The 13,162-nt window shown below is 29.7% G+C and overlaps 1 protein-coding gene across 2 annotated transcripts in view; it reads left to right on the top strand.

Annotated features, from left to right (window-relative positions):
* The first annotated feature begins 320 nt into the window (after window positions 1-320).
* LOC111641660 overlaps window positions 321-13,162 on the top strand; it is a 44,535-nt gene continuing 31,693 nt past the window's right edge. The window contains exons 1-3 of one of the 2 annotated variants that reach the window (XM_023387861.1): window positions 321-339; window positions 586-1,574; window positions 6,645-7,251. In XM_023387861.1, coding sequence (XP_023243629.1) covers window positions 630-1,574; window positions 6,645-7,251 — 1,552 coding nt within the window. In that variant the 5' untranslated portion in view covers window positions 321-339; window positions 586-629. Of the gene's footprint in view, window positions 340-585; window positions 1,575-6,644; window positions 7,252-13,162 lie in introns of those variants that run through there. The other variant, XM_023387860.1, reaches the window with a different exon arrangement.

The raw sequence follows: 13,162 nt of genomic DNA on the forward strand, positions 1-13,162 counted from the left end.
TATTAAACAATTACATACTATATGATTAGACTAATTTATTTAACATGCAAGTAGACTGAGTTAATAGATTGAAATTAAAAACACACTAATCTTTGAGATTCTTCCAGCAGACAAAAATCCAGAAATATGAACACTTTTGGTCTACTTCTAAAGCCTGTTACAGGTTACAATTTTCAGAAATTGAATACCACAGGTTTTAATATTCAAAAATAGAATGTGCAGAAGAATTCTAGATAAATTCAAATTTAAAACCAAAGAAAATTTAACCTGAATCAGATCTTAGGAATAGACTGAAAAAGTTCATTTTTCTGGATTTTCATTTGCTGGAATAATCTCAAGGTTAGAGTGTTTTTAATTTTATATTATTGCCTAGTTTTGTTGAGGATTGAATTTGTTAAATGATGATTACTCAATTTAATTTATTGATTCTAAGCATAAAATTTTGTTTAGTTATAACAATTATAAATGTATTAAAATATATAAATTATTGATAAATATTCTTTTCAAAATTAAATTATATTGAAGGGTAATCACTATATTTTATGATATTTTCACTTAATCTGATACAAAAAACTTTTTTTTCAGAAAAAGAAAATAAAGCAGTTCTATAGATAACAAGTGATTGTATTATGAAAAGAACACTCATGCTTTCTATAAAGAATCTAGAAAATTTTATTCAAGAGATAACTGTACCTAATGAACAAATGGTAGATGATGAGTTAAAAAGTAAAGATTTTTCAGACTCTGAATATAATATGGAACATTTTGTATCTTTCTTAGAATTGAATTCTTCTGTAATGAATAGTGACTATGTAAACTATAATAATGATAACGGTGAAGTTTTAAAAATATCTGAAATGAAATCATCAGATAATTTGAATTTTTCATATGTTCATAATGAGAATAAAATATTAAAAATTTCAAATAAAAGAATAAGTGATACACCAGTCTTCAAAAATGGAATTAATTATACTACCAGCAGAACTGATCTAAAAATAAAAGGAGATTCACAAATAAATACAATATATGATGAAAATGTTTCATTAAGTGATGATAATTTTAATGGTGTAAGCAAGATAGTGAAAAAGACAAATAATTCAGAAAAATCTGAAAAAATAACAAACTGTAAAAAATCAGTTTTGAAGAAATCTGATTTTATTTCCAGTGCCAATAATTCTGAATTTAAACATTTACATACAAAATCTTACCAAAAGAAATCAACAGTGAAACCATATAAACATATCAAAGAAAATCATAAAGCAGAAGAAACAAAGCATACATTTAAAATCAGATCTTTTTGTAAGAAGAATAATTTTCACCAGTCTAAAATAAATGATGAGAAAGAAAACATGAAAAATAATTATGAAGAAATTAAATTATCAAATATTATTATTGAATCTGTTTTAGAAAATAAGTCTTTGATTCAGAAAACAGAAAATAATACATCAACAATAAGTACAGTTAGTGGTAGCAATTATGAAGATCCAATTGTAATTGATTCAGACTCCAATAATGATGAATTATTAGTGTTACCCACTGATTTAATTGAAACTTCAGTTGATGATAAAAGTAATGTAAGTATTTTTTTAAATTAAACTAATAAAAATTTTTATGGAAATAAAAAACCAGCAATTGTTTATTGTCATATCGTCACAATGCTGGGCTGCAAGTTTTAATCTCATTTTTAATTTATTTAAGTTAAAATATATACATGTATCCCTTGCTTAATGCAGTTTTGCTTAACATGAAATTTGATTAACGTGAAAATTTAATTGCTGCAATCCCTTTATAGTAGTTTTAATTAATGCAACTTTAACAGTTGTCTTTACTTAACATATTTTGTGCTGGGGATGATTTCTGATATAGATATATATTTTAATTATGATAGTTGTAAAATTTAAGACATTACTGCTAATGTGATTATTGTAATAAGCTTTCTTTAGAAGCTTATTTTAAAGCTTCACATTTTGTTTGCATAAAATCAAATTGAAGTGTCTGCAGATAAAATGCATATCAGGCATATTATGTATGTTTTTTAAGTTTCATAAAGGATATAATGATACACAAACAATAAAAAATACTCAGTGTGTATGAGTCAGATGCTCCTAAATGTTGGGCATGTCAAATGTGGTTTTGAAAGTTTCATTCAAGAAATTTTGAACTAAAGGATACAAAACACAAAGGGCACCCAAAAACTGTTGACAAAGAGAAATTTCAAAAAGAAATTGTTAAAAATTGGCAAATCTCAACTCACAAACTTGCAAACAATCTGTGTATGTGATGCATGATGATTGTGTTCTGTATGCATTATGTGAGAAAAATAAACTGGATTGAGTATAATTTTGTTTGACAAAGGTAGGCAGCTCTAAAGTTTCATTTCATTTTTAAATTAGTTACTCATTTTTTATCATAAAAACCTTTTTTTCGTGGATGACAAAATTAAAATATTTTGTTATTAATTAACCAAAACTTTGTTCTAATTGGTTGTGATTGTTTAGTTGAATACTGATGTACCACTATATTTGATTAATGCAATTTTGATATACATAGTAGCATTGAGGGATCAATTAATCATATTAATCAAGGAATACATATATTCTTGATTTTAGTAGTTTCTTGCCACTGTATATCATACTTTTCCTGTTAATAATAGAGTTATGCCAGTCATCTATCTAACTCTGTTCTGGAGAAAAGTTTTGAACTGAAATAATATGGCTTCTAGTTCAAACTGAAAGCTCATATATAGTTAATAGTTATGTGCCGGATATCCGAGGGAAAAAAAAGATCCAGATCCATATTCGTTACTTTTTAGCGGATCTTTAACGGATCTTTTATCTTAATGAATTTCATTACTTATATAAAATTTTAAAGATAGGTAGCAATAAAATACTAATAACTTCAATTCAAATCACTTTTTATTTCTTAAAATCACATATTTGGCACATTCATATTGCAAAAATTTTATAATGCAAAATTCATTTACTATCATAAAATATTTCCATATTACACTACTAAACTTTTTTGTCGACATTGTTTTTATTGTAATTTAACTTAACACTCTCCAAAGATACAAATGTAATCTATGCTATCCCGTGTCACACTTAAACTATAAACAAAAACACGTGAAGTGCAAGTCAAAACATGTCGTGTTACTAATGCAAAGTGTCAACTATCGGTCTAAGGTCACAAGCACCGGCGCCAACTGAGTACGAAAGTTGAGATCCGTATCCGCGGATCTAGACACTAATGATTCGTATCTGTATCCGTATCCGCGGATCTAGACACTGATGATCCGTATCTGTATCCATATCCATGGATATACATTTTCAACGATCCGGCACATAACTAATAGTTAATCAGGGCCTCCTGCCCCTAAGCTTTTTATATCTGGTCTCAACTTTCATCTGACTAACTCTTTCTTGAGATTAATGAAGGACAGGCAGATGGTTGCCAGTGAAAATTTATAGGTCTGAAATTTCCAAATTGCAGACCTATAAATTTAATTTAATAAATGCAATTTGGAAATTGTAGACCTATAAATTTAATTTAATAAATGCAATTTGGAAATTGCAGACCTATGAATATTGCAGTTTGGCAGCAGGATAGGAAATGTACACTGCTGCTATTAGAATAGATGATTGTATTAGATTTACTCTTAGTTTATTAGATGAAATATATGAATCTTGCTTTTAGCTAATAACACAAGACCTTATGCACTTTTCCTGCAAAGTGCTGAAAGTGTGTAAGGTGTAGTGTGATTAGTATATTTGTTTCCAGTTTTTCTATAAGTGTTTGCTTTTAACATGGTTGTTTATGTTTATCAGATTTTATAAAAGCTAGAAAAGAAATAATTGTGCAACATTATGGATGGCTTTTCTGATTATGAAAGCAAAAAACACAATAGGATTGATTGTTTAATGAAGAGTTTTATTTGAGAAAGTACTTTGTAGCCACTGTAGTTTATGGTAATTATATTCAGAAAAAATTCAACAGCAACATTTTGAGAGAAAGCTTTACTTTTAAACTAGAAAAACAAGCAGAAAGTGGCATAATGGAACACCATTTATACAAGGTCTGATTAAAAGTGTCCAACTTTATTTTGTTTTTTTTTGCAAATATTTGCAAGCATTGTGTGACCCTGGACCCAACTGCATGTGTGAATTTTGGTGAGCTCATCCTACCCTACAGTCATTGTTAGCCATGATAATTGCATGTTTTTTGTTAGTCTATCTCCAGGCTCCATTGTTATGGGCAATTGCTTTGGAAATAGGAAGAATTGGTTTCTTTGTTACTGCTATTAAAAAAAGGCACACGATAAGAAGTTAAAACAGTATTTTTGTCATCAGACCCAGTTTATATTTTTTCTATTGAATTTTGTCTTGAAAGCACTTCTAGCTCTCTCTGAAAATATTTAACTGGTGTTCTGTTCTTTATGCTTAGTTTCTAAATGCTGGCAAATTTTGACTGACTTTATACCTTAGACCACAGGTTCTCACACTTATTTCGACCACCGCCCACTTTGAGATTAAAAAAAATCTAGTGTTTGTAGTGATTTCAATATTTGTGGCGGACGGACGTTAAAGTCGAATAAAATGACTAATTAATTAATTTTAAAACTTGATTTTTATTTTTCCATATGTTTTTTTGACAAACGACATATAATTGAGAACGACGTAACTCGAGGTATACCTGTATAATTGATTTTAAACATTTTCAATTATATCATAGCTTTAAGACAACTTTTATGTGTGAGGATTGTTTCTTTATGGACATAAAAATTATCATGTAAAATGTTCAATACTGCAAATGTGATGTGGTCAAAATTATATTTTGACATAATAGTATAATAATAAATCCTGAGAAATTTTGTACTAATTGTAGTATGCAAGTGTATGAAACTTGGAAACATGTACAGGTAGCCCTCGGTTTACACTGGCTCAATTTACACTGGTTCACAATAATGCCACTGCACAATTCGCTGTTTTGCAGTGTAATTCTCCAATTTTCCCTATGTCAGACTGATTTTTGTTTCAGTGTTGATGTATTTTCTGAGCCATGACATTGTACATTCATTAAAACAAAGATTTCTATTGAATATATTTATTTTTTCTGTTTAATATTATTGGGTATGTATACGTTTGCATTAAATTAATATTAAAATACTAAATGTTTAGGTCCCCACAACCCAAGTTATTAAACTTAATAGTAACTTAATAATCAATAAATGTCGTTCGAATCCAGAGCACTAATGAACGTGAATAGTTCATATCCCGTATCAGTTCGTTCAGGAAAACACCTTATGATGCAGTAGCACTTCTGGCGATCACAAATTATCATTAGTGAGACGAAATCTACTTCTCATTGGCCAGACAATATCTTCTTCTTGTCAGTCAGACGATATCTAACTCTCCTTAGCGAGACGAAACCAACTTCAATTTTTCCGCCCAAACTGACCTTATATATGCGCTATGGCGGGCTGGCGGTTGACCAATCAGTGTCTCCGCTCGTCTGTAGCTCTATTTCAGGTTAGTGTGTCATTTCAACTATGGAAAGTTTGACGGATGAACTTTGTGAGTTAGACAATAATTGGGAGTGAAGTGCAAATGTAAAAAGGAGCATCATTACATCTATTCGACCATATTCCAAAATTATTAATTAATGAAAGAAAACAAAAATCTAAACAATTACAAATGGATACTTTTTCCGAAAAATGTAAGAGATCCAAAACTTTGAAATATCATTTGATTTTCTTAAGACTTTTTAATAAAAACATTTCATTTTATTTCATCATAAAATACATTTTTAAAGATTAAATTTATAATATGTGTATTTTGTATTATATTGTATTAATAAATAAAATTATTTGCTTATTTTTCACTTATGTAGAACCTAACCCTATACCTCACTGTAAATATGGGTTCATTTTAAGCTGATTCGATTTGAACCGTCTTTTGTAGGAACGGAACTGCAGCATAAACCAAGGACTACCTGTATTCTTTCATTGTATAAAATTTGAAGCAAGCAGGATAAAGTATTTGACAAGATTTAAATCCTGGAAAGATATAATCAATATATTGCATTTTTCAAAAAATGATTATTATTGTGTATTTTACTTTGTATTATCTTGTATTACATTAATTTATTATATTGCACCAACATCAGCTTTATGTAACCCTTTGTAACTAAGGTTCAAACTATAAAGAATTGATTGATTGAATATATCAACAGAACAAACTACCTTATTTTTTCAGTGATTATACAATGATCTCTGAAATTGATTGAAAACATTTGCTTTTTATGTTAACTATTAGTTTGTAGAAGATAGGTTTTTTTTTTGTATATTGTAATGGTCCTGAAGATGAGCATTACTTGCTTGAGAGTGCTACAACACAAATATTACAAATTCTTAAAACTCCAGGGAAGTTAGTACATTTTAGTTTAATGTTACTTATCAAAATGTAATATGTTGTTACCATTTATCAGTTTTATATCTAGAATTACTGTGAAATAACTATTCAAAAATACTTTTTAAATTATAACTTGCTTATAATAATTTAAGATTTTATCTAAGATGTTATGATTTTTTTATGTTGATTAAATTTTTAAAAATATGCTAATTTATTTCTTAATTTTTTAATATTTAGAAAGTGATACCTGAAGTGGACATTAGAAATCACACAATTTCAGGAAATCTTTCCAAGTGCACACTAAATTTAGATAGAATTATTGATGCTAAAAATAAAACCATGAAAGAAGAAGAGTTAATTTATAATTTGTCAAAAGAAGAAATAAATGATAACAAATTTGAAGATACAGATTTGAAACAGTTAATAAAAAATATTAATATAAAAGAAATTCAAAAAGATAGAATAACAGATTTTCCACCAGGATTGGAGATTTTTGATTATAAAAAGTGTTACAGGTATTTTTGTGTCTTTCATGGACTAAATTTAGAAAGCTGTGGATTTCAAGCAAACAAAGGAAGTACTTTTGATAAAAAAATTGCTAAATTATCTAGTACAGAATTAAAGGAATTGATTACATTTGGAGTGTTTCAGTGCCAGTTAAGTTCCATGAAGTGTAAAGAAGCATTTTTGGAATATTGTTTTAAATTATTATCAGTGCTAAACAACAATTTATTGAGTTTTGCTTGTACAGATATATTTTGGTATTATATTAAAACTTCAAAAAATGGGCATATTTATTGGTGCCCATCTATGAAAGATATATTAACAGTAATATTAAATTATGGTAAGAAATGTTTATATTTCTTAAAAATTTCAAATAAATTAAAAATTATTAAAACTATAACATAAATTAAGATTTTTTAAATTTTAACTAGTAAATTATAATTAAAATAGATTAAGTATGATTTATTATTTAAAATATAAGAAAATCTCAGAGCAGTAAAGTATAGTCAGTTGTGAAATTAAAAATTGAGAAAATAGAAGTTATAGAAATTAAAATAAAACATTAAATTTTTCCTCAGTTAGTTTATTTTGTGTAGACTAATACACATTTTGTGTTAAAATTTTTAATAATTTCCTTAATTGACAACTGTTTAAATATTTCACTTTCTATGTAAAGTACGGATAAATATGATAATTTTGTTCAAGACAAATCAGATCTTAAATGATTTTTAATATGATTTAATGTTGAAAGATGATTCTCCTTCAGAATTTGATCCTAAGATTGGCATGTACAGAACATTCTAAGAGCAATATTTATATTAGGTAAGCTGGATATTAAATTCTGCTCCTTTTTGCAGCAACAGTAATTCTTGTATTGTTTTGCAATCCAGAGATAATTTAAAAAGATAAAAGAAAAAGATTATATTTAAAAAATTAAACAGTGCCTACATAGGGTCTACATAAAACTTAATGTGGCTCTGATCTCTACTATTAATAATTAAAATCTAAGTAATTTGGTACTAGAGGTAGGCATTAGACACTATCTCTTATTAAATTTAATAATTATAATTAAATTAATATTTATTAAATAGTATTATTATTGAAAACATCAAGCTTTGAGATGTTATAATTTTATTTGAGAATTACAAAAAATTTATTTGAAAAAGTTCCAATAATTCAGAGTTGTTTTTTGTTGGTCTCTTGAGTTTCAAAATAATGAGGTTTTACTGTATTTTGTTTCCTATGTCATCATAAGAAATTTGATTAAGGTTGGATATCTTTTATGTTTTAGTTTATTAATGAAACTCAGAGATGCTATGCTCTTCATCTGGACAACTAATAAAGGAAAGAATTGTGAAATCCGCGAATTTAACGCAATTGTTGAAAAGAAATGTAAACAACTCCGATAGAAAAAAACGCTCTTGGTGAGAATTAGATCAGAGGTCACCATTTGTTATAACAATTAGATGGGAAAGTTGACACAGGTGTCAAGAATGTGCTGTTAATGTCAACATTTGACGATCATGTGACTCCTTTCCCACGACAAACGAATAAAAGCTTGAGCCTCCGGAAGCTCAGGGCAACTCATCTTAGGAAGCTATACTTGGTGATAGTGCCACCTCAACTCCCAGACCTCCATACAGCAGACCTGATCCAGCTACACGGAGAAGAGACCAGTTAGAAGATACCAAGGACTTTTACTTCTTCCATACAGACGATGCGCCAACTCTCCTTTACAACGAGAGGTATTTAGCGGATTTAGAATTTGTAAAAGCTCTCTCTCTTGAACTAGCAAGTAGTCAACGACATAGTTATGAGATTAGTCGCCATTTTATGTGAATAGAATAACATAACCGTATTTAACCTTAGCTCTGTTTTCACCTCCTGTAACTTAGATTGGTTATTCAATAAATGTTTTATTTGTTAAGCCTGTCTATCATTGTTCTAAGGACGTCTGCTGGCTTACCGATGCACTCCCCACTCACTTTTTGTCCTCCTAGCCATCCAGAACAACAACGTGAGCTGTCCTTGCAGACTGTTGCTGAGTAAGTGGTCAGAAGGGATTAATTAACCCTTGGCCCACGGTTCTCATAGAATAGTGTTGAGATCTAAATAATAATTTAGGATTATATTCTACTCAGAAATTTCAAATTCAACACACATTTTCTAAATGTGGATAAATTAGATACAGAATTAAACATTTGAGAAGAAAAGGTTGATTATTGATTGTTTGACAATTTAAAATGGAATTAAAATAACCCTAAATTAAACTAATAATTTGTACCTCAAGAAAACAATTATTTAAAATAGTTATTTTTAAAGAGTAACATTGATTTTACTGTTTAAGTTTTTGAAGAGTAATTATGAGTATAAATTAACTCTGAGAAGATGCAAATTTTTTTGTTTTTATCAGAACCATTTGAGTGCAGATGGTTATGCTAATTGAACAATAAATAAATTAGATTAGCAAAGGAAGGCACTGAACCAAGTATATACAACAATAAAAAATCTCTAGTTATAAAATATCAATGACAAAAACAATCTGAATCATCACTGATTAAATTGTGATTTTTATAATTTAGAACAAACTTGAACTTGATTTTCTTTTATATGTGCAAAATATATTCCTCAAAAGCAAAATTGCAACATCATGAAAGAATGTGCATAGCCACATGCACATTGCAGGACTGGTAGATGTAAGAGACATATGCAAATGATTAAAAGAACAAAGATATAGATATGCAATAGACACCTCTTTATTTAGTAATGAATATGGCCCCCAATGGCAGCTATATAGGCCACTGTATAGCGAGGCATACTATCAATGAGGTGATTAATGGTTTCCTCTTGTATCCACTGTGGCATGTTATCTATGGTATGTGATGGTGATCCCCAGTGCATCTCATATCAGACCAGGTCTCACAGGCATTTGATGGGAGATAGATCCAGCAAGGCTGATGGCCAGGGAAGGATGTGAATTCTGTACAGGCTGGTGAGAGTTTGCTGTGCATTCAGACATTAATTAACACTGTGTTGGGTACAGCCTGAACTAGTGGCTGAACCACGTGCCCACAATTCATGTGATGTACTTGTCTGCTGTCAGAGTACTGGAAATGTGCACCAGGGCTGTCCACTGATCAAATATGATACCTCCCCAAACCCATCATGTTTGGTGAAAAGGGCTGGCACATTGCATTCTTGGAATACCATCACACCCATCCATCATCACTGTCATTTCTCCACAGACAGAAGCAGGATTCATTCATAAACAATACCCAATGCCATTCAGTGGTCCAGTTGTGATGTTGATGACATCATGCCAAGAATGCAGCCCTATATTGAATGAGTGGTTGGTTAATGTAGCTTGACTTCATGCAACTTGTTGCTGTGCATGCAGCTTGACTTCATGCAACTTGTTGCAAATGGTTTGGGTGGACAGATGCACCCATTGACAGTAGAGGTGGCATTGAATGTCATGTGCCATGGCAAACAGGTCCCAACAGGTAGCTGTTTGCTATTCAGCAAATTTGCCAGTCTGTGTGCTCTGTAGTGTGCTGATGTGATCCACTCCCTCTTTGGCATGTTTGCAGATGTTCCTGCTTCCATCATGTCACACGTTACTGGATGGTATTTATGTCTTCCCCAAAACACTGGCAACTGCACATTGACAAACTGAGGGTATACAATTCCAGGATACTGTCTCCTTCCCCAGCCATTAATTGGTGGTGTTTGGCTTGCTGTTATTTCTGAAGCATTGTCTATGTTTCTTCAAAAGTTTGGTTGCCATGAACTGTTGCTGATAACATTTACAATCCAAGTCAGCTGCTGGCCTTTATAGCCCAAAACTTGGGTACCACATGCATATGCAAACTTAATCATTTGCATATCTCATCTCTAATGGTCCTGCAAATTGCTGTTGCTACATGCATTCTGTTGAGGTGTTGCAATTTCACTTTTGAGGAGAGTATTAATAAAAACAAAATGAGCACAATAATATATTGTTTCTAGTTTACAAATCCTATTTGTAAATTTTTTATTTGATAAAAAAATATAATATAATTTGTTTTTGATTTATAAATTAAATTTAACCATATATCAGTTTTCTTTAATGAATGGATAGTTCATAATTAATTAAATAGAAACACCCTTTTCTTCTCCAGTGAAGTTTCACACTTTTCTATGTTCACATGCTCCATCATTTTTGTGATACAATGAAAAGATTCACTTGGTTCGATAGCTTAAGTTTATCTGAAGTTTGTTTAGACCAGTGTTTTTCAACCTGTGGGTCGCGGGTAAAAGAAAAAGACAAGTGCTTGTAGGTCCTACACTACATTAAAAAAACTACAATTTCAGAGAGAAGCTGAAAATCCTGATCCTAAAAAGAAGAAAAAAAAAAAGTCAACGGCTTCCTCCTGTGCCCAATGTTACAATTAAAGGAAGTGTTTCATACTTTATCTGTGTTAAGTTATTATTGATTCTTATGAAATTTTTATTTTAATCAACAATAATTTGTCTCAACAGAAAGAAAATTAAATACGTAGTTTTTAAAATCACTGATATAGTTTTAATATGGCCCTGGGGGGGTCGCCAGAATTTTTTAACTTGTAAAGGGGTCACGTATTCAACAAGGTTGAAAAACACTGGTTTAGACCATGGCATAATGAGTCTGTGGATAGATGCAGTTTTTACTCTAAACTGGATTCAGCAAAGATCTTGTCTCTGCTCCAATTCAGTGAATTAACAAAACAATAAAATAAAAAATAAAAAAAAGGATTTGCATATGTTGATAGCACACTTGCTGCACATTTCTTCTTAGTATTACCAACTATTTTAATAAATAAAATGGTCTGCTAGATCTTGTGTTGTTTTCAAAAATAATGTATAGTTTGTTTTTAATTGACTGACCAAAATAATTCAATAAATTTTTATTTTAACAAGAATATTTTAGAGTTGTTACAAAATATTTCTGTAAAAATTTCTAATGTGCTTTTACAGTCTATTGAAGTTCAATAAATTCAATGACTAATAATTTATTAATATTGTCACATCTCTAAAAATAAATAGTAAATTTTTCATTTTTTTGGGTGTAACATTATGCCACAATATTATGCTGTATATTAATATTTAAAATCGTATTATTCCAATTTTAACAATCTGCTGCTAAAAGTGGCATAATATGCATTAAATAAGCATCGGATGATATGATGCCATTTAGTATCTGTTGTAGTAAGTGTTAGATGAAATGTGAATACATAGTGTATACCAATAAATACTTATTGTAATTTTTTTATGTTTGATTTACTCACAAAATAGAATATAATCTTAAAATCAGTCCAAGGAAATTATATTTTAGTCATTAATAAATTTTAATGTATTATTTTTTTTCTTTCCTAGCTGTTATATATAACAGAGGGAAAGTATGACAATAAGTCAAAAAACGACCACCAATATTTTTACATTTTTGAACTTGGAACACCTTGAAACATTGAGAAATGCAAAAAAATTTGGGGGGGTAATTTCTGTTTATATGGATGTTAGTGTGCGTGTGGGGAGCATGATTTTGTTCACCCTGTTTAAAGCTTAATAACCCCTGTGCTTGTTTGATTTTACGACGTTAAACAAGTTTTTTCCTTATATAAATAAAATTTACGAATTAATGTAAATAAAATCATGAAATTTTTTTATATGATGTAGAAATGACAGCTAATTATGTCATTCATTTTATGCAAAGTTTTTCATTTTTTGTAAGTGAACAAAGTGTTTTTAATAAAAAGTTTATGTAATTGTGTGCAAAATGGTCTTAAATAGAATTGGCCAAATATTACATAAAGGAAAGGGGAAATGCGGAGACCTTAATAGGGCAGGGAATAATGTCATAATTGGTCAGGGAAAGATTTAAATGAGAAAACATTTCATTGCTGTACTGAATTATTAGTGATTTTAGTTTTGTAACTTTGGATATATCTAGGTATATGAATTAGTAGTAAAGAGTTTTATTTTATTTTATTTTTTTTTGATTCTGATGAAACCATGTTGTTGTTATTAAGCTGTTTCTTTGCAGACACACTAAGGTGACATATATCAACACTTGGCAACTTATTGACTATTTATTCAGTTGGTAACTGAATAAATCCAACAGTCCAACTGAATAAATAGTCAATAAGTTGCCAAGTGTTGATATATGTCACCTTAGTGTGTCTGCAAAGAAACAGCTTAATAACAACAACACGGTTTCATCAGAATCAAACGAA

The sequence above is a fragment of the Centruroides sculpturatus genome, unplaced genomic scaffold, assembly GCF_000671375.1.
Source record: "Centruroides sculpturatus isolate CEXI.00-Female unplaced genomic scaffold, Cexi_2.0 scaffold1502, whole genome shotgun sequence".
In the NCBI taxonomy this organism is placed as follows: Eukaryota; Metazoa; Arthropoda; class Arachnida; order Scorpiones; family Buthidae; genus Centruroides; species Centruroides sculpturatus.